Consider the following 20,707-nt stretch of genomic DNA (forward strand, 5'->3'; position numbering starts at 1 on the left):
TATTAGCGTCATAAATATGGTGTTTTTCTTTTGTTACACATTAGTGGTCACACTAATAAGTATGACTTTAATTAATTTAAATCACACTAAAAAAGTATGTCAAATCTCTGACATATATAAGTGTAACAATTTAGTCGGTAAATAAGAAAAAAATATATTTTTTTATTTCCCCACACCGTTTTCCTCAACCCACCACGTTGTTACACGTGCATAGTATTAAAAAATAGTACCCAACAAATCTAATAGAAATTAAATTAAATATAAAGAAATTTGTTTCAACATCAACTAATATCCTAATACACTTTTAAAACACTAAACAATAAAAACTAAAAATTATTATAAATTAAAACATAAATTCTGCCTAATAGTACTTATCTGTAACAAGGTACACAAAGTTTAATTTGTAACTTGCAAACGCTTCTTATACCATACTATCCAACCACCACCAACATGCGAAGATAGCTTATAGTAGTCATCACCTTGAGGAGGGTCCCAGATTGGTGCAGAATCATCGTAGACGCACTCTATGTGAACTTTACCCTCGTTCTTTTGGACAGTTCTATGGTGACAGACTTCACCTTCCAAACCGGTCACCACATATCCAGCTGCAACTATTTTTCCATTCCTAGCGAGCAGTGAACCAAGATGAGGGCTTTCCTGGTTTTGATAATAAGATTTAAGTTAATCATAAGTTTATCAGTTGCATAAAGATTCCATGGTGTTAGTCTAATTGTATCCAGTGTAGACAACCAGCAAAGAAGACATCGTGATTACAAGTAACTAAAAAGGAGTGTTCAAGGATTTCAAATACCTTTAAAACCTGGCCAATTGCTTGCGTCAATGCAGATACTCCAGGTTTGTTGACTTGAATTAAAGATGGAAGACTCAATAACCAACGCACGAACACATAACAATATGTAATCTGAGCTCTAAGAGAAGTAACCAGAATAAGCCTAAAGTATATATATATTGCTTTCAGGATACTGAACCAAGAGCTCTGAAGTGAGATTAGTGATTGGTCAAAGATATCTGCCAAATTAATATATCAAAGACGATTATGAGAACTGACAAAAATAAAGGCTTGAAGTAAACAACAAGAACTACTTGAATTCAACAAATTTAAATTTAATCTAAATGTATACCTAGACAAAGTGGCTTATTTCTCAGCCATGGTAAGCTAAATTCATTTTTTGCCAGGTTCTCTTCCTGCAATGATGGGAATTGTCCTACAAACAAATGAATACAAATTAAATGAATAAAAAAGATCTCATCAGATATCATATGAAAGATATTTGTCATATGTGTAAACACATTTCAGAGTAGGGATACAGGTAACTTTGGGAATTGTCCTACGTTCGCAAGCCGCCAACACAGTAGACTTTACCTGGCCAAGATTATGTATATCTAGCAATAAGCATACTTTAATTTAAAGAGGAATTGACAAGATAGGTAGAGCATATTATCCATCCTCTTGATAAGAACGAAAAACATATCCACATTACATCAGGAAAAATGTAGCCAGCAAGGATGGATTAATTTTCGATTAGATGATGCACATCCCTGTTCCCAACTTCTCATAACAGAGTTTTAGGATCAGTGATAATCGAAATATTTTCATGGAACATTATCGCGAGTAAGCATATTTTCTACAAACCCAAACTTCAAGTATGTTCCTACGATTAACTGAGAATAAAAGAAAAACTATAAATTCTTCACAGACTTTTGGTCAGTAGCATAGATTACGCGTATATTATTACTCCCATATATAATTTAACTAGAAAAACTCACTATTCTTACCATAAATTTCTAAGAGCACAAGTGCTTTCATCCTTCCACCATCAGAAACCAATATCATGGTGGGTCATCAAGTTAGTGTTCATTTTCATTCTTCTGTTTCTATCTACCGGTCTCCCAACGAAATGTCATCACTTGCTCCTTTATATGATCCCATTTAATTACACTACCACTCAACATTACCTAAAAGAAGTTGGACCATATCATCATCTTTTGTAACATCTGCCCCTCTAGACATCTGTCCCTCTCACCAATTTATATAATTACACCACCAACTAAATAAAGATTAATATAGCTATAAGTACATAATAATTATTTAATCCAATATATGAGATAACTCTTGAGGTAAAACTTTTGTGTATGATTCTCTATGTACACCCACAAGTAAGGCAGGTGATATATAAGTTTCAATTCATCTTTGGAACCTTCACATGAAATTATGGTCAAAGATTGTTTGAGTGATGAAAAAAATTTCAAACACAATGAAAAGGAATTAACAATACAAGCATACAAAAGTTCAGTTTAGTTCAACCTCAGAAACATTCGCCGCTCAAAGGAAAAGATGTTGCACAACTGTAATTGCTAATGAATCCACTTAAGACTAATAGTCCAATATGTATAACTGGCATTTACAGTACGATGTCATTCAATAAGATAAACATCTAACCTGAAATGTATGAAACATCATGAGCAATTACCGTTGAGACGCGATGAGATGGAAGTTTACTTGTTTGAGATTAAACCATTTTTGAAACCATCCTACAAATCCACCAGTAAAACTGTTAGAAGATTAGACGATAGTCTGAAGTTGAAATAGTTTAGCAAAATGGAAGAATTTTAATTCAATTTAACAACAGCAAATTGAAGGGAAACTGATTTTATAAGTCTTGTGGGAAGAAACCTGAAGGAACACAATTAAAGGTATATCTTTGAACTGGCTAAGAGCTAAATGGCACAAACTTCTCATTGCCGGAACGAAAAAAAATAGTTCAATCTCAGTCTCAGTCTCAACTATTGTAAAACACTAAAACAGAACCCAGCTTGTTGATCCATAATATCCCTTTTGTTCTTTGCATTTACAAGCATTAAATAGAAAAATCGAAACCATTAAAAAACTGAACATTGAACATCTAAAGAAAAATGATTCTAAAACATAGATTGCAGTATTGCACTACCGCCAAAACGACAGCGTCTAGAACATTACCTGAATAACAAGATCAACAGTAGGAGTGAGATAGATGATTACCATTCCCTCTTCTTCAGCCAAACCTGAAAATAAAGGTAACACAACTTTGGTGATAACTGGAAAATAAAAACAAAATTGAACAAAAGATCAGCAGTTCACCATAAAAACATCAGTCCCTTACCTCGAATTAGGGTTAAGAAGGAAAAGATTTAAGACCTTCAACAAAACGCCCATAAGCCATACAGAGAAAGAAAAAAACCTAATACAAAATTGGATTTCAAAATCAAACAAAAATAAACCCTAATGCGAAATCAGATGTAAAAATCACACAAGAAAAAACCATCAATCTAACTACTCCTACAGACATAGGAAAGATTATTAAACCAATAGATAAAATTGATTTTGGTTTCCTTTGTAACGATAGGGAAATATATGATTGATTGGAAAAAGCAATCGACTTCTTCATACACAAAAAAAAAAAGATCGAGAAGATTTAGGGGGAAATAAAATAAATTTGGTATCAATTTGTTCTGAATTTAGGACTAAATTGGGGGGAGTGGGAGCGGGAACTGAAAATTTTAGGGGAAGTTGAGGCGGAAACTAATGGTGAAAATTTTAAGTGTTAAAATTTCGATTTGCTCAGCGGAGAGCTAATTTTGGATTATATACTAGTATTTCTATAAATTTCATTTAGTTAATAATTTTAATGCATTTGATGATTATTTATTACACTTTCCGAAAAAATAATTAATTAAACATAAAAGTTAAATAGAATTATAATATATTGTCACACTTATTATAGATGTCACACCTATATGTGTGGCAACCAATGTCACACTAATTAGTGTAACAATTCAGTGTTACAAATTACTCAATTTGGTGCAGTGAATAGTCATTCAAGTTGTAAAGAGAGGGGGATCTTTTTGAGTAAGAAACAAGTAAATAGGAGAGAGAAAGTCTAGAGCAGAGATCATTTTTGATTTCTTTATCTTTTTTTGTAAGAATATTCAAAGGTTGAACAATAAATTAAGAGTGTAAACCTAAAAATGAGTTGATTAATAATGAAATCATATGAGGGGTGTAGTGTAGGATTTCTTGCAACTATATAATGGCGCTAGAAACAGGGAGGTATTGAAGATTATTTTAGAAAAAGCTGAAAACTGATATTGAGATTTGTGAAAATTTAGAGTGATTGATTAAGAATTTTTCATAATTTCTTGCAATATTGTTAACATTGAAGAAATGCTAGAAGAAGAAATACATCCGAACAACCGACTACTGTTAGAAGAAGCAAGAGAATTGCTGGAAAAGAAAGAAGTGAAATGGGAGAATCTACTAGAATGAGAAGTAATAGAGAAAATCAAATTCAACCACCAATTCAACAAACATTAGTTCAAGGGAGGAATACAGATTATGATAGGGTGAGCATACACACTTGGCAATCAAATTCGGCAAAAGAAGTAGAAGAAGAGCAACAAAACAGAAATTATAGACAGGAAGAGAGAAATCAAGAAGCAGATGAAGGAATAATTCGTGGAGATGAGGAAATTGGAGCGTTAGAAACGTTGAGACGAATAATACATGAAGAAAGAAGAGCTGAGGCAGAAGAACGTGCAAATTTAACAAGGAAAAATCACGAATGAAGGATTGGGAATATAAGACTACAGAATAGAAGATCGAGAAGTATTACAAAATCGTATTCAAGATCGACTAGAAGAGAAATGAGGCGAAACTCACTCACAATCAATGCTGGAAACAATTTTGAAGAAGAAATATCAAATCCTAATGAAGAATATCACGAAAATAGAGAAAGAGCTGATGATCGTTACGTTCCACAAAACGAAACTTTTGATGATGGGCAAAATGGTGGAAATCAAGAGAACGGACAACATCAGGGACGAAATGACCAAGATGGCGAAGGAAATCGATAGGAAGGAAGAATAATTTTACATGACAGAGAAACTCAAAGAAATCAACAGACAATTGATGAAGAAATTGAAAGACATTAGGCTGAACAAACACGTTTAATCTGCGAACGTGAAACATTGAGAGCAGAAATGGAAGAACAAGAGCTTCAGGAGACAAATCGCCAGAACAATGACGACAATCGAGAAAGAAGGCGTACACAAAACCGGAATAACGGTAATCTCAATGAGGAGTATGATAGAGTAAAGAGGATGGATGAAAGATAGCGAATTGAATTGATAAGAAATGAACAAAATCATGGAGGGGAAAATGAAAGGCATCATCATATGCGAATTCAAGATAGAGATGAGGAAGAGAATCGCAAAAAAAGACGAGATGAGGATAATGAAGAAGAAATGCAAAATTTCGCGAGAGAAGATAGACATGAACGCAGAAGAAGAGAGGCGAAATTAAAGAGACCATTGGATCAAGATTCAGGTGTAAATAAACAAATCTTGAAAGAATTAGAAGAAATGAGAGGAATGCTAAATAATAGAGGAGAAGTAGGCAGAAGACAATTGGATGAAGCAATAGAAGAAGCTGCGAAAACTCCATTTACAAGGGAAGTACAATTAGGAGGAATACCACCGAAATGCAATTTGCCCGCATTAACCAGCATTTTTGATGGAACAACTTGTGCAATTCAACACATTAAATCCTATGTGAGGTGCATGTTACAATGGGAAAATCATGATGTCGTATTGTGCAAATATTTCGCATCCAGCTTAACAGGAGAGGCGTTAAAATGGTTTGAAGGTCTACCAAAGAACACAATAACCTCCTTCAATCATTTGCAGACTACATTCTTGGGGGCATATATAAGTAATAATTCCTCGCGACCTGGTATAGAAGATGTGTTTGGATTAAAACAAAGGATTGGCGAAAGTTTGAAACACCTGACTAAAAGATGGAGAACTATGTGTAGAGAAATGGCTGGCCGTGTAGATGAGAGATATCTTATATTATCATTTATCAATGCTATGTTTGCAACAAACCTATTGTATGTCCAAATTTTCAGAGTCAAGAATACGATCACAATGACTGAATTGCGAGAACTTCAAGAAGAATACATTGCTCTAGAGGAAAGGAAAAATTAAATGGAATCATATCCAGTTGCGAACACCAACTCACAAACAACGAATGCAAGCTTATTACCCAAGCTAATAAACACAGTGGCGAATACTTCGCAAGTATAACAAGAGAAGGTGACAAGTAACAATCAACAGAAACTGGTGGCTATGGGAAGCCGAGATCAAGAAGAGTATTAAAGAGAAAGAAATTTCTACAATCGTGGTGGAAATAACAAGATTCAAAGACTCGATCAACCACAAGAAACTTATGGAGGTCAAAGACAAAACTACAATAGAGGACAATGAGGTCACAAGGTAGTATGGAAAGAAATCAAGATGCCACCTCTAAATGCAAGTGTGGAGAAGATATGGGAAGATAAAATCTTGATGGAGAATATACCAACACCATGGAACATGGGAACGGAACCACCTCCAAACCACATAAGTCATGAGTTTTGTTCTTATCATCATTTTCATGGACATACAACAAATGATTGCAGAAATGTAAAAAGAATTATTTTGAGAATGATAGATCAAGGAAAACTAAACGACTTTCTTGTAGGGCATCCACAATCTCAACCATTGCCACAACCACCAGAGCATCACAAATACGATGAAAAAGAAGGAAACATTCTTCCTAGAAGTTGGTGCAAAAGCAAAAAATCTATTATGTCACTCTATCGTACATTCATATAAGACAATTGAAGATTTTCATGATAATGTTTTGAGTAGAGTGTTCGCAAGAGATAATGATGGAAGAGAAATTATGAATATTGCGAAAATCTCTCCACTAGAGGAATGGCAGAAACAGATCATTTGTTTTACCGCAGAAGAAATTCCCGAAGGAGAAGAGGTGCATGACAATCCATTGGTAGTAAAATTAGAAATTAATCCAAAACCGAAAGAAGAAGATGAGGATGATGAAGCTGAAGATTCATGGGCAATTAATAGAATTCTAATCGATACTGGAAGCTCTGTGAACATCTTTTTTATCATACTTATAAAACCATGGGTGGAAGAGATGATGATCTTATACCATCAACATATAAGATATATGGTTTTAATGGTACTGCTAACAAGCCTAAAGGGGAGGTTACTATGCGAATTCCATTGAAGGGAATATCTTCTGAAATCTTATTCTGTGTCGTTGATGTAGAATCACCCTACAATGCGTTAATTGGTCGACCTTGGCTACATGGGATTCTAGGTGTAGCTTCAACTTTCCACCAGTGCATCAAATTCCCTCACCCCAGTGGTGTAGGAATCATAAAGGGAGATTGGGTTGAAGGAAAGAGGTGTTACGAAACGAAACTGAGATAGAATCTTGCGAAGGAAGAGCAAACAAGAAGGAAAACTGGCGACACAAAATCAAAGATACACAAAGAAGTGAGAGGTTGATGGTGGATGCAATCGAAAGGAAAGGAGAAGAGATGTTGCGAAACTAATGCTAGCTCAGAATAAAAATGATGAACATACCACTACTAAGGAAGCAGTAGCAGAGAAAATAATAAAGAAGCAGAGGATGACAAAGGTAATAAAAACAAGAAATGTATGAATGATTAAGTTGTTGCGATACTCTCGCAATAAGCAAAATTCTCAAAAATACATTTGATTGAATGGCAAAATTGAGATTGCGAAATTCAGATACAATATGATGATTTGCGAGACTCTCGCAGAGATAATGAATTTTACAGAAAATAATCAGAGAAAAATGACAAAAGAGAAAGAGGCGAACCTTTATGGCGTACACCCTAGTTCGCGAATACAATTTCGCAAGAGGCAAATGTAAGACCTAAAGTACGTCATATAAGGGGGTACCTGTTGCATGGCTCAGGGAAAGGCTACACCGCCACCGGAACCTGAGTCATGGAGATTTGGGGTCAATGAAGCCCATCCGGGAGAGGCACCTTGGATTCTCAGCTTAAGCATATGACTTAGGTTGGGCGACTAAGGTAATAAGGACTCTCCCAAGGAGTGCAGATCTGATCAAGGCGCCGAGAGGTACACGGTTGAGTCAAGAGTGCCAGAGACGTTTGAAGCGTACTTTGCCATTCTTGACAAGTCTTGGCTTATACTGCACTCGGCCTGAAGAAAACCCCACTTAGGGTGCAGTCTCGTAACCATAAGCCCTATAGGTAAAAGGGATAAGAGGCTGCGAAAACAACTGGTTGTTGTTAAGACTGGATGGGAGGAGCTAACCTTGTATGGTAGAAGTACGCCTCCTTGAAGGGGAAACCAGGGGGAGATAAGGGCGGCACCCTCCATTAGGGAGCTGATAAGTGTCTTAAGACGCAAATGTCATGAGGCTTTTTATTCGCAAGGATATTAAGGCTTGTCATATTTGTGCAACAATCCTGAAGAGGCAATAATACAAAAGAAAAGGATAAGACGAGATCAATGGGTTTTCGCATGAAAGTGCGAAGACGTCCTGCGATTTCGTCGCAAGACGGCAATGTCATGGGGCTTCATTTTCGCAAGAATATTTAGGCCTGTCATATTGTCGCAACATTCCTGAAGAGGCCATAATACAAAAGAAAAAGTTAAGGCAAGATCAATGGGTTTTTGCATGAAAGTGCAAGGACGTCCTGCGATTTTGTCGCAATGACAAGAGGTGGCATAATAAGACCTTTAATTAGGAAGGCAAAATAAGACCACACAGGAATGAGATTTTGAAAAGAATCAAAATTCACTTCGCATAAGATTGCGAAGTTATACATAATTAACCGCGAAATTGAGACATAAAATAAGAAATTTTTATGAAATCTCTCATTTGGATTCAAATAACAGAGGCAAGTATGGGAATGTATGAAATTAGAAAATGTTATTTGTCTCCATATGATAGATTTACTCAAAGATTCAAGAATTAATGATTATATTGATTAACTGTATTGCAAAAGAATTGTTTTAATGAATGCAGGTCAAAATGAAAGAAACACAATATACAGAAAGAAGAAATAAATGTACAAGTATTACAAAGAATCAAAGAAAGAAATAAAGACTACTTCTTAGTTAATCCTTCATTATCTTCATCAGACTTGTTCCCTTCTTCGTCTGCGTCAGAATCTTCATCACCATCAGAACCTCCATCACTATATTCTTCATCGTCAGCTTCGCTATCAGAGATAATCAAACTGGGAGTATTCTGTGGGATTTCTTCCAAGAGACAAGGATAATCAGAATGTGGGATATTATGATCGTCACAAACCATTTGGATAGTTTGATTGCGAAAATGCATAGCATCATTCTTAAAATTCGCAACAGTGATCTTGATTTGATTCTTTAATCTAGAATACTTGTCGTTGCGAGAAGAAAGATTCTTTGCGAGTTCCTCCTTTTCAGCTTCGAGTTCTTCAATCTTTTCACGATATATTTTCAGAATCTGCGAGCAAAAGACAATCAATTATTAACTTGATAAGAATTCATAAGAAGCAAAAGATTAGTAAAGAAGAGCAGTTAGTAACCTTCTCTGTCAGAAATCATATCTCTAATCAAGGCTGTATGCTCAACTTGGAGACACTAACATAAATCTTTTCTAGCATCATCTAAGATTTTCGCAGCCCAAACAAATTCATCCTCACTACTTATAAGAAGACGAGAACGAATTTGATTTTCCCTTTCGCAGAGTTCGATGTTCTTGCGGTTAGCTTCATCTCGTTCAAGTTGAACTTCAAGAAGAGCCTCTTGGAATTTCGCCAAAGCCTTGGCACCTTGATCAGAGATGCGATCCTATCATCTATGAGGCCGTAATTTTGTATCTTAACTCATTGGTTTTCTCTTTAGAATCAAGAAGGAGACGCTTATATCGGTTGGCAAAGCAAACTAGATCTATGGTCAATTTCTAAGAGGCGAAATTTAGATCTAAGCTCATTTAGAGAAAGAGATGAAATTCTATCATTTGAGAAGCTATTTAAGGAATTGTTAAGACGCTCAAGAAGGGTATCATATCCAAGGCATTAGGAAATGAACGAAGAAGGGTAGCTTCATCAGAAAGACCATAAATGTCTGCAAAAAGGATCATTTAAATAAGATAAAACAACAGGATGAATGAATAAAGGGAAAAGAGAAAAGTAACATACCGTAAAGCTGATTATTAGCTTGCTGAAGACTAGAGATTTTGTTCTTATACGAAGAAGAATCAATTTCTAATTGTCTATTTTTCTCGCGAAGACCTTTAACTTCAGCTTCCAATTCTTCATTCTTTTGCGAAATTGAAGATTCTTCTTTTCAAGATTTTCGCGTCTTCTCTCTAGATCTGAGGCAACAACAAAAGAAGCTTTTCCAGCCTGCGAGAAAATATAAAAAATATTAATATAGAAAGAAATTTTGAGTTAACAATGAAGAAGTAAAAGGATAAAAGTATACCAGACTATTGAGAGAATGCAAGAAGTCGGGAGTCACTGATCTAGAAACTCCAGAAGAGAGCTATCACCATCCAGTAAAGGGACATCGCAAAGGGTAGCGAGAGCTTTGCAGGTATTTGCGAATTGGCTATCTCCCATTCCTTGTAGAGAATCAGAAAAGAGGCCAGAGAGCTTAGCCATAGAAGATTCAGGTGGAGAATCTTCACTTGCAGCAAGATCATCATTGTCCTCATCACCCTTGTCACTTTCGGAATTTTCGTAGGAGGAGGAATATTTGAAGGAGAAGAAGAACGAACTTTCCTTTTCTTTGGAGGAGGACCAGTTGATTTTTCCCTGCGAAGAGCACCTTTACCTTTATCACCAGTCTTCGCAACATCGGCAGATTCTTCTTCAGCAATAATCTTCACACACAGATAGAAATAAGAAATGGAAGCATGGAAAATACTGTTTAAAATCATAAAGAAATTGAAGAAATTTAAAATCATAAGAGAAAATTTCTTACCTCATCTGTGTATGAGCGAAGAGCTAACAGAGTACTAGCTTTCCCAGTCCTGTTATAACTATCTTTCAGTTTTTGGATCTGCGGAATGTCGCAAGAGTTAGCGAACAGAATAATAAAAATCAATAAAGAAATATAAAGTGAGTTAAATGGGAAGAAACATACCTCTTTCTCCTTCTGGGCCAAGAAAAACCCAAGGTTGATAAGCAGCGAGATTCGCAGGAAGAACATTTGACCCAGCAATGTAGGGTCCTTTTAGCATTAAAGGAAAAAACACACCATTTATCATCTTTGGATTGGCGAGGAGTTGTGTTTTACCAGAATGCCAGTCAATATCTTGCATGAGAATTTTGGCTTCATCAATGTTATCTTTCCTTTTTAAGCGAATACCCCAGCGAGTATTCTCTTTCTTCATGGAGATAAGTTCATAGTTCTCAAAGAAATTCGCTACTGTGTATTTCTCAGCAATTATCTCTAGGTTTGCGAATTTAGGATCCCTAAGTTCTTTGGAGTACAGAGATCCTCTACCAGCACCACGATTAGCGAACTCTAGCATCAGACGGATGCAGTCCCCACTCAGTTGGAAGATAGCTCGCGAAAATCCCGAGTGAGCGAGAATTTCATAAAATAAAGGAAGATCTGGGTTATAAAGAGGAATAGGGAGACCTGCGAGAATCTGACCTAGCGAAATTATGATTGATTGATCATCACAATACTGATCAGAGAAAAGTTGACAGAAAGAATTGATTTGGCATTTTCACCAGGAATGGTGGAGAGTGTGAAACCTTTATCAGCAAGATCTTTTTGGACATCTTGTAAATTCTTCTCATATCTATGACCACTTGGAGCCATATTTGAATATAGAGTATGGGAATGAATAAAAAGTAAGAGGATTGAAGGGGAAAAAATTACAGCAGCAGAACTTGCAGAAGAATAACAGAGTTGCAGAGATGAGAGAATAAAAATAGAAGAGAAAGTAAAAAGAAAGTGGAAAGAAGAGTAAGAAGAGTATATAAAGGAGATTTTTTTACTCGAAGAAATAAACACCATTAAGACGAAAAGACGTGAGCGGTTGAAAAGCAGCGGTTACAGAAGACGTGTCAAGAAACAAATGGAAGAAAGAATACGTGTGATAAATGCAGAATATGAAAAGATGAACAGCTGCGGCATTTCTCACATCATTCTCTACTTTGCAGAGAAGATATGAGAAGAGGCAAGATGTAGGATCAGAATCTCGCAACGACAATTTCAGCGAAATTATCAACAACAAACACAGCGTCGCAGAACAATTTCAGAAATGATACGATAAATGACGTCAGCTAGATCACGAGAAAGATGTGATAGTCCTGCGAAAATTAGAGAGCTTGCGAAATTAACATTTGTAAGGTTGCGAGAATGTCGCAGACCATACCCGAAAATAAAGGACAGATTAGCTGTCACCCACTAGGTATTTCCTTATAAATAGTCATTCAAGTTGTAAAGAGAGGGGGATCTTTTTGAGTAAGAAACAATTAAATAGGAGAGAGAAAGTCTAGAGCAGAGATCATTCTTGATTTCTTTATCTTTTCTTGTAAGAATATTCAAAGGTTGATCAATAAAATTAAGAGTGTAAACCTAAAAATGAGTTGATTAATAATGAAATCATATGAGGGGTGTAGTGTAGGATTTCCTGTAACTACACAACGTGAATGTGGCGGCTTTAGAGCGACCTGATTGGTCGATGGAAACTGGGGCCGGTAGGTATGGGCCCAGCCACAACTGGTGTGAGCGTGTGATAGGTGCAATATTTGCTCTAGTTATGTACTCAAATGATTTGCTTTCTTGATAGTTTTGTATCATTATGCTTTGATTTTGTTTGCTTTTGAGTTTGTTAGGTATTTGAGGCTATCTTAATCAAAAGGAAGTGGAACTCGCTCAAACCAGAGATTTCTTCACATCACATTGAAGAGGATGAAAAAGCGAAGGCAACGACGAAAGAATGAGGTCATTCCGACGTAGTATGAAGAATCTGGAAGCATTTGAAGCAATGCGGAGTTGTCGAAAACTAGAGAACCTACAGAACTATTATAGGCACCCGAGTTCTACTCAGGGAAGCCACGGAATATTAATTAAACTGTCAGTCTTCTATGACTAACAGTTGAATGAGAGCTGTTAACGGTTCATGATCTTTTGGGAGATGGCAGTGTAATGGTAATCAAGTTTTGCCGAACTGTAGTATTGTGCCGAGCTGTGATGAGGGGAGCTGTACTCGAGAGAACTGTGGTGTTGTTGATTGTTGCCGGTGATTGATGGGGGTGGCTGTGGTTTCTTCCATGGCTACATATTGCAGCAGAGATATAAGTTCAGTTCGAAACTGTTGCCGTTATCGGTGTCGGAGCTTGTTGCTAGATGACATTGACGGGAAAGTGGAGAAGCATTGTGATTCGATGGTGATTCTCGAGTGTGAAGCTGGCAGTAATCGATGGTGGTATTCAGAGATGGCTCGAGTCTGTAAGGGTTGATTTAATGGAGTTGAGCTCGAGCAGCAAGGAATGACGAAGATGATAGCTGGCAGTGATGATGATTAATCGATGATGGTGATTTGTGTAGCTGTGATTTGTGGAAGACGCAGGATCGAGTTTGGTTATGATGTAGCACTTGGCAGTTACGGAGAGCAGAGTTTGGCAGTTTGAGTAAAGAAATAAGCTTGGCCGAGTGAAAATCCAGAAAAAAATATTTCTCACGGTGACCAGGCTGTCCGTGAGATGATGGGAGGAAAAGAAAATCCAGGGGAAAAAAATAAATCACGGAGAGTCTAGTGACCGTGAGTTGCTGCCGGAGTTGAAAGAAAATCCAGGGGAAATATTTTCTCACGGAGAGAGTAGTATCCGAGATAATTGAGTCGAGACTGCAAAAGGTGTATAGGCTGTCAGTTTGCCAAAACTGACAAGCCATTTAGCGATGGATATGGGCTGGACTCTGTTAACCTAGTGCGAAGCCCATTAGTGGTGTTAGCCTTATTCACAGCCGAACTTATGCGTGACTTTTTTTTAGCTAGTTTGGTGCAACTTTAGCACATTGGAACCACTTACGGAAGGGATTGGAGGCACGGGTCTTCTACAATTTGGAAACCTACATAACAGAGGTTTCCTCGATTATCGTGGGGATATCTTTTATATATGCTTTTGGGAATAGAAGAAGGAGTTTGGGAGTTAGAGATTTCTCTATAACCTAGGGTTTGCTTTCAATTTCTTCTTTATTATTTTACATGGTTTTTAAGAAATCTATGAGTAACTAAACCTTTCTTATTAGTTAGAGATGTAGTCCTAAATTGGAAAACATGTTATTCAATTGAAGTATTCATTCTTATTCATTCGTAATTTGTTAGTATCGTTTATGTTCTACCGTTTATAACTCCATGTATGATTGATTGCTAGTTTGTTTAAGTTGCAAATTAAATGAGCATGCATTCACATATATTGCTAAACTAGGGTTTGAGATCCGGAATTGTTGAATAATCCTTGTTAGAAGTAGCATAATATTGTTGTTAACGACGGGATGTTGCCATACAATTATATGTAGAAGCGTAACCTAGGTTAAATCTGTGTTGCTCTTGCGCCGGATTGCTTAGAATAACCTCAACTCATATTTTTTAGTGCTTTCATTGGGTTAAACTTGAGTGGCTCTTGCGCCAAGCTATTTAGTGAAAATGATTCAAAGAGTGGCTCTTGCGCCTTTGATGATAATATGAGTTTTGCCGGAATAAGCATGCGATAGGACGCTCTAGGGTTATTGATATTGATAGGAAATGAATGTTGAGATTGATTCAGTTGATAACATGTTGGAAGATGGAAGATGAAAACTCTAACCAGTACTTTTTATTATTGATATTCATATTATTCGATGTGCTTTATTCTTATTTAGCTATATCCACAAACAAAACCCCCCAATTTCTATAAGTAATCAAAAAAATTTGACAACCCATATCTCCCTGTGGAACGAATCTGTTCTTATAATTATACTCTTATATATAATTGTGAAGTGAAAGAACTTCAATTATTTTTGCGTCGACTGACGACCGACCAAATTTTGGCGCCGCTGTCGGGGAGGCATAGCGGATTGTTATCTTGTTTTTGATTTCTTATTTTTAGTTTTTAATCTTGTTTTTGAGAATCTTGTTTCAGGTACTTAATCTCTGGCATCTAAACGTTGGGATTACCAACAGTGTGGAATTTCAACTCTCAGAGGAACAGTACTACAAGAACCTCGAAATCAACAAGAAGAAGAGATAGTTAGCGGAACAAACAACCAAGACACTGGTAACCAGGGAAACCAAGCGAACCAGGGAAATCGCGGCGCTCCACCACCTCCACCTCCCAAGAGGACACTCAAAGATCTGACATCCCCATCGTTTGATCAAAAAAAGTTGTGTGTCAACTTGGAAGATTCAATTGAGCTCAAATCTCAGTTGGTTCATTGGTTACCGAAGTTCAAAGGGCTTCCAGGAGACGATCCAAATCGTCATTTGCTATTGTTTCAACATAGGCTGACAAGTTTGAAGCCAACTGGAACTGATCAAGGTAGAGCTTTACTGACAACTTTTCCTTTCTCTTTGATTGGTTCTGCAGAAGAATGGTTCTATAGTCTTCCACCGAGAAGTATCACAACGTGGACGAGATGCAGAGAGCATTCTTAGAAAAATGCTTTCCCGCCTCTAAAGAAGAAACTATTCGTAAAGCAATTAGTGAGACTGAACAAATTACTGGTGAGACTCTTTACGACTATTGGTAACAGTACAAGAAGTTGTTAGCGAGCTGCCCACATCATCAAATCTCTGAGCAACTCATAGTGCAATATTTTTACGATGGTTTGCTCCAATCCGAGAGAAACCTTATTGATGAAGCTAGTGGTGGTGCTTTGACAAATAAAACCATTGACGAAGCGACATAATTGATCGAGAATATGGCGCAAACATGCAGCAATTCAACACAAGAGGTGTGTCAATGAGTCGAAGGGTTAATGAGGTTACTTCTTCACCACAGTTAGAACATAAGATTGGTAATATGAAGAAGATGATGCAACAAATGGCCGCAGTAATTATTCCCTATTATGCGGAAGAAGCTGAACAAGTCAATGCGGTATTCCCGAATCAGCAGAGACAAAGGTATGCTCCCTATTCTAACACTTGTAATCCAGGGTGGAGAGGTCATCCCAATTTCAGCTATGCGAATACGCAAGAAGCAGCTCCAGGGCCGGTTTTTAATCTCCCTAGTGGTTTCCAACAACAACCACAACCAGCACAGAACTCAGAATCATCAGAGATGCTTGCTATGATGAAGAATCTAACCACAATGGTGCAAAAAAATCAGCAAACGGCTGATGGTGCAATCAAGGAGTTGCAGACACAAATGAGCACCATGGCAGGTAGATTGAAACTTTTGGAGACGCAGAATACTGGGAAACTCCCTTCTCAACCTATTAATCCTAGAGAAACTGTTAATGTTGTGACATTGCGAAGTGGTACACGAACTGTGCAACCAGAAGATGCTGAGAAAAGCAAAGACCCCAAGGGGGCGATTTTGGAGAAAGAAATTACTAACTCTTCCCAAACCGATGAGGTACCTAAAAAAAACTTTAAACCTCTTGTTTCAACTTATGTTCCTCCTTTATCTTTTCCTCGCAGGTTCGATAATGCTAAAAAGGTGGAAGAAGACAAGGAGATTTTAGATGTACTCAAAAAGGTTCATGTGAATATCCCGCTGATAGATGCAATTAGGCAGGTTCCTAAGTACGCAAGAGTTTTGAAAGACCTATGCACCAAGAAGAAACGATTAACCGGTAATGAGGTGATGAGTGTGGGGGAAAACGTTTCTGCTATCCTCCAAAAGAAACTCCCACCTAAATGCAAGGATCCGGGTAGTTTCGATATACCTGTTGTGATTGGTAATAAAAGGTTTGGAAAAGCTATGCTTGATTTAGGAGCATCAGTTAATGTTATGCCTGCATCTATTTATGAGTCTTTGAATTTGGGTCCTTTGAAAGAAACCCGTATTGTTCTTGAACTAGCTGATCGTTGTAACATTTACCCTAGAGGTATTATTGAAGATGTGCTTGTGAAGGTGAATCAACTCGTATTTCCAGCTGATTTCGTTGTATCGGAAATGGATAGCGGGTCGGATGCATCTATACTGCTGTTATTGGGGAGGCCTTTCAGAAAAACGGCCAAAACCGTTATTGATGTTGACAAAGGAACTCTCACTATGGAATTTGATGATGAAAAGATTATCTTAAATATTTTTGGAGCAATGTGTTATCCTAGTGATGTTCATTCAGGTGTTCATGCTAATGTCGTAGATGCAGGCTAAGGAGTAGCCAAAGAGTCTACAGTCGGGCTGACGACGTTAAACTAAGCGCTTAATGGAGGCAACCCATAGGTTTTGTATATTAAACCATTTTACTTTTTATTTTTATTGTTTTCATATCATATTTGAATCCCCATGTTTAATTTCATTGAGTCCGGAATCTATTTTAGAATAAAATTTTGACGAATACCTTTTTGTCAGAAAAATTCAGATTGCGCGTAGTTCAGTCCAAAGACCATAACTGTCAGACCGTTTACCGAAACACTGTGCCCTTTTGATACTGTGTAGAAAAGACGTAGGCGAACAACTTTCATGAAATAGTGTTTTGCAAAATTCTTTACCAATTTGTACAGTTTTCGTGTTTTATCTGATGTTACGTGAGAATTCAGAATTTTCAGTTTTGCACATTGAGGACAATGTGAAGTTTAAGTGTGGGGGAGTATTTTGCATATAGAGTTTTTATATTTTTGCCTAGATTTTTCAAAATTTTGTATATATTTGCATAAAAATATATATATATATAAAAAACTCCAACTTGTAGAGATTTTAGAGTCACTAGCATCCTTCTAGGTATGTTTACATAGAGATTCTGACCGACATAACTGAACTTGGAAGCGTTAGGGAACTACATTCGTATTTCTTACGAATTGGAGTGTTAAATAATGGATTTAATCATGCCGGTGATGCAAATGAGGTGCAGGGAGAAATGCATTATTAGAGTTGCTGATCAATCATTAATGGATACTGCCCATTTTCATATCAACCGAGGCACCAGACCAGATTTCTTTATAAATGACTAAATAGCTTTCTTTTGAGCGTGTGTCACCGTAAGTTAATTCCGGGTAGAATGGTGAGCTACCCAACCTCCCACCAATAGAAGCACTATTTTTGATCTCTTGAGTGCTAACTTTGTCAATCATGAGGCTGACGTCTATAGACGAAAACCACCTTCTTGTAGTTTGATTTGCAGTAGCACCTCTCTCTCTCCCGCCAACAACAGGTCCACAGAAACACAATCATCATCAACAAGGGAGTGACATCAAAATATACAAGGAAAGTTGAAGACATTTAAGGTTTACAAGTAACAACACAAGGAAGAGCGCAATTTCATATTCAAGTAAAGCAACATACAACGGGCAGATTTTATATACATGTTGAAGACTTACACATAAGGAGCGGAATTCTATATTCAAGTTGAAGACTTATTTACAAGAGCGAAGAAAATCAAAAGATGAGAATTATATTGAAGTTTATGATACGAAGACAATACAAGTTGTGAAGAATCAAGCGGTAAAGTACTTATCCCATGGCCATAACATTTTTATTATTTATTTTGTATTTAGTTTTGTAGTTATCTCTCTTGTTAAAAAAATGAAAAAAAAACATAAGAAAAAAAAATGACAAGAGAAATTCTTTGTAAATTATTTTGGTTTGTATTTCTTTTTTGTATTCACTTAATAAAGCCATGGGAAGAAGAAAAATATATGAAGAAATTTCAAGCAACAAGGAATTGAAGTAAAAGAGTTACAAATTGTCGAAGTTTTACGAAGTTCAAGAGTTTATCATCAACAGTTGAAGATCGAAGACCAAGAAGATGAAGAAGACGAGCTGAGACTACGTTTCTATTAGATGATGTGAGAGTGGTGTTATCATCATTGCAATCAGATGTGAAGGTGGTAAGTACTCTCATCCTCTATTTTTAATAATAATGGTTGATTTCCTTTCTTAGAGATCATCAGAAAAAAGTCTTTTGTTCCCCACGATTTTGTGGAGTCTCCAGAAATAATTCGGAAGGTTTCCTTCCCACCATTCAACGTGTGTAGGATTCTCTCTTCATTCCTACCTACACACATGTGAGACCTATAAAAAAGACGTCTTATTGAGTGCAATTATCATAAAATCCTTTTAAGTGAGGCAGAAGTTGAGGCGAAATGCTTATCGATCGCTCTCAAACACGCATTCTCTCATTATGGTGTGGTTATCTCTCACTCAAGATTTAAGGTTCCTTGGTATTTATAACTTCTTATTACTAGCATGCAGAAACTCTATGTCCTCATAGCTCTTTGGATGCTTGGGAAGCTGGAACGCTTTGAAGTTGGAGTACGTTTTGTGGTTATACCTCTGGTAAGACCTCACGAGACTATAACTCGTCCACTAGGGATACCTAGTGGTTTAAAGGCTTGTCGCATATGCTAAATGCAACCATGTCCCCGGCGATAGGGATTTGTTGTACTTTACTTTATTTTCGTAGTTTGCTCGAGGACTAGCAAAAGGCAAGTGTGGGGGAATTTGATAGGTGCAATATTTGCTCTAGTTAGGTACTCAAATGCTTTGCTTTCTTGATAGTTTTGTATCATTATGCTTTGATTTTGTTTGCTTTGGAGTTTGTTAGGTATTTGAGGCTATCTTAACCAAAAGGAAGTGGAACTCGCTCAAACCCGAGATTTCTTCACATCACATTGAAGAGGACGAAAAGGCGAAGGCAACGACGAAAGAATGAGGTCACTCCGACGTAGTATGAAGAGTCTAGAAGCATTTGAAGCAATGCGAAGTTTTCGAAAACTAGAGAACCTACAGAACTATTATAGGCACCCGAGTTTCTACTCAGGGCAGCCACGGAATATTAATTGAACTGTCAGTCTTCTATGACTAACAGTTGAATGAGAGCTGTTAACGGTTCAAGATCTTTTGGGAGATGGCAGTGTAATGGTAATCAAGTTTTGCCGAACTGTGTTGTTCAGTGTTGTGCCGAACTGTGATGAGGGGAACTGTACTCGAGAGAACTGTGGTGTTGTTGATTGTTGTCGGTGATTGATGGGGGTGGATGTGGTTTCTTCCATGGCTGCATATTGCAGCAGAGATATAAGTTCAGTTCGAAACTGTTTCTGTTATCGGTGTCGGAGCTTGTTGCTATATGACATTGACGGGAAAGTGGAGAAGCATTGTGATTCGATGGTGATTCTCGAGTGTGAAGCTGGCAGTAATCGATGGTGGTATTCAGAGATGGCTCGAGTCTGTAAGGGTTGATTTAATGGAGTTGAGCTCGAGCAGCAAGGAATGACGAAGATGATAGCTGGCAGTGATGATGATTAATCGATGATGGTGATTTGTGTAGCTGTGATTTGTGGAAGACGCAGGATCGAGTTTGGTTATGATGTAGGACTTGGCAGTTACGGAGAGCAGAGTTTGGCAGTTGGAGTAAAGAAAGAAGCTTGGCCGAGTGAAAATCCAGAAAAAAAAATTTCTCACGGTGACCAGACTGTCCGTGAGATGATGGGAGGAAAAGAAAATCCAGGGGAAAAAAATAAATCACGGAGAGTCTAGTGACCGTGATTCAAAGAGTGGCTCTTGCGCCTTTGATGATAATAGGAGTTTTGTCGGAGTAAGCCTGCGATAGGACGCTCTAGGGTTATTTATATTGATAGGAAATGAATGTTAGGATTGATTCAGTTGATAACATGTTGGAAGATGGAAGATGAAAACTCTAACCA

At 37.2% G+C, this 20,707-nt stretch overlaps 2 protein-coding genes across 5 annotated transcripts; one reads left to right on the forward strand and one right to left on the reverse strand.

Annotated features, from left to right (window-relative positions):
• Positions 1–214: 214 nt before the first annotated feature.
• On the reverse strand, positions 215–3,608 carry LOC113286417. Of its 4 annotated transcripts, none has more exons than XR_003329290.1 (6): positions 3,162–3,608; positions 2,999–3,063; positions 2,493–2,553; positions 1,143–1,226; positions 812–1,029; positions 215–657 (listed from the first exon to the last, which is right to left on the reverse strand). XR_003329290.1 is itself a non-coding variant. In XM_026535043.1 (6 exons), the coding sequence occupies exons 3-6, from the start codon at positions 1,853–1,855 to the stop codon at positions 397–399; spliced, it is 621 nt and encodes a 206-aa protein (XP_026390828.1). In that variant the 5' UTR covers positions 1,856–2,553; positions 2,999–3,063; positions 3,162–3,608; the 3' UTR covers positions 215–396. The 4 variants fall into 4 exon arrangements, 2 of the variants coding, with proteins under 2 accessions (XP_026390828.1, XP_026390827.1); XM_026535043.1 differs by having other exon boundaries at positions 1,798–2,553; XR_003329289.1 differs by having other exon boundaries at positions 216–657; positions 2,462–2,553.
• Positions 3,609–15,827: 12,219 nt separating this feature from the next.
• Positions 15,828–17,219, forward strand: LOC113291794. The gene has a single exon (XM_026541286.1). The coding sequence runs from the start codon at positions 15,828–15,830 to the stop codon at positions 17,217–17,219; it is 1,392 nt and encodes a 463-aa protein (XP_026397071.1).
• Positions 17,220–20,707: the final 3,488 nt, after the last annotated feature.

This window comes from Papaver somniferum, chromosome 6 (assembly GCF_003573695.1).
Source record: "Papaver somniferum cultivar HN1 chromosome 6, ASM357369v1, whole genome shotgun sequence".
NCBI classification, from domain to species: Eukaryota; Viridiplantae; Streptophyta; class Magnoliopsida; order Ranunculales; family Papaveraceae; genus Papaver; species Papaver somniferum.

Coding starts and splice junctions, on each gene's coding strand:
- LOC113286417 (XM_026535042.1), bottom strand. CDS start 1,299: ATGACAAATATCTTTCATATGATATCTGATGAGATCTTTTTTATTCAT. Junction 1,030..1,142: donor AAATAAGCCACTTTGTCTAG/GTATACATTTAG, acceptor TTAATTTGGCAG/ATATCTTTGACCAATCACTA. Junction 658..811: donor CAATTGGCCAGGTTTTAAAG/GTATTTGAAATC, acceptor TATCAAAACCAG/GAAAGCCCTCATCTTGGTTC.
- LOC113291794 (XM_026541286.1), top strand. CDS start 15,828: ATGCAGCAATTCAACACAAGAGGTGTGTCAATGAGTCGAAGGGTTAAT.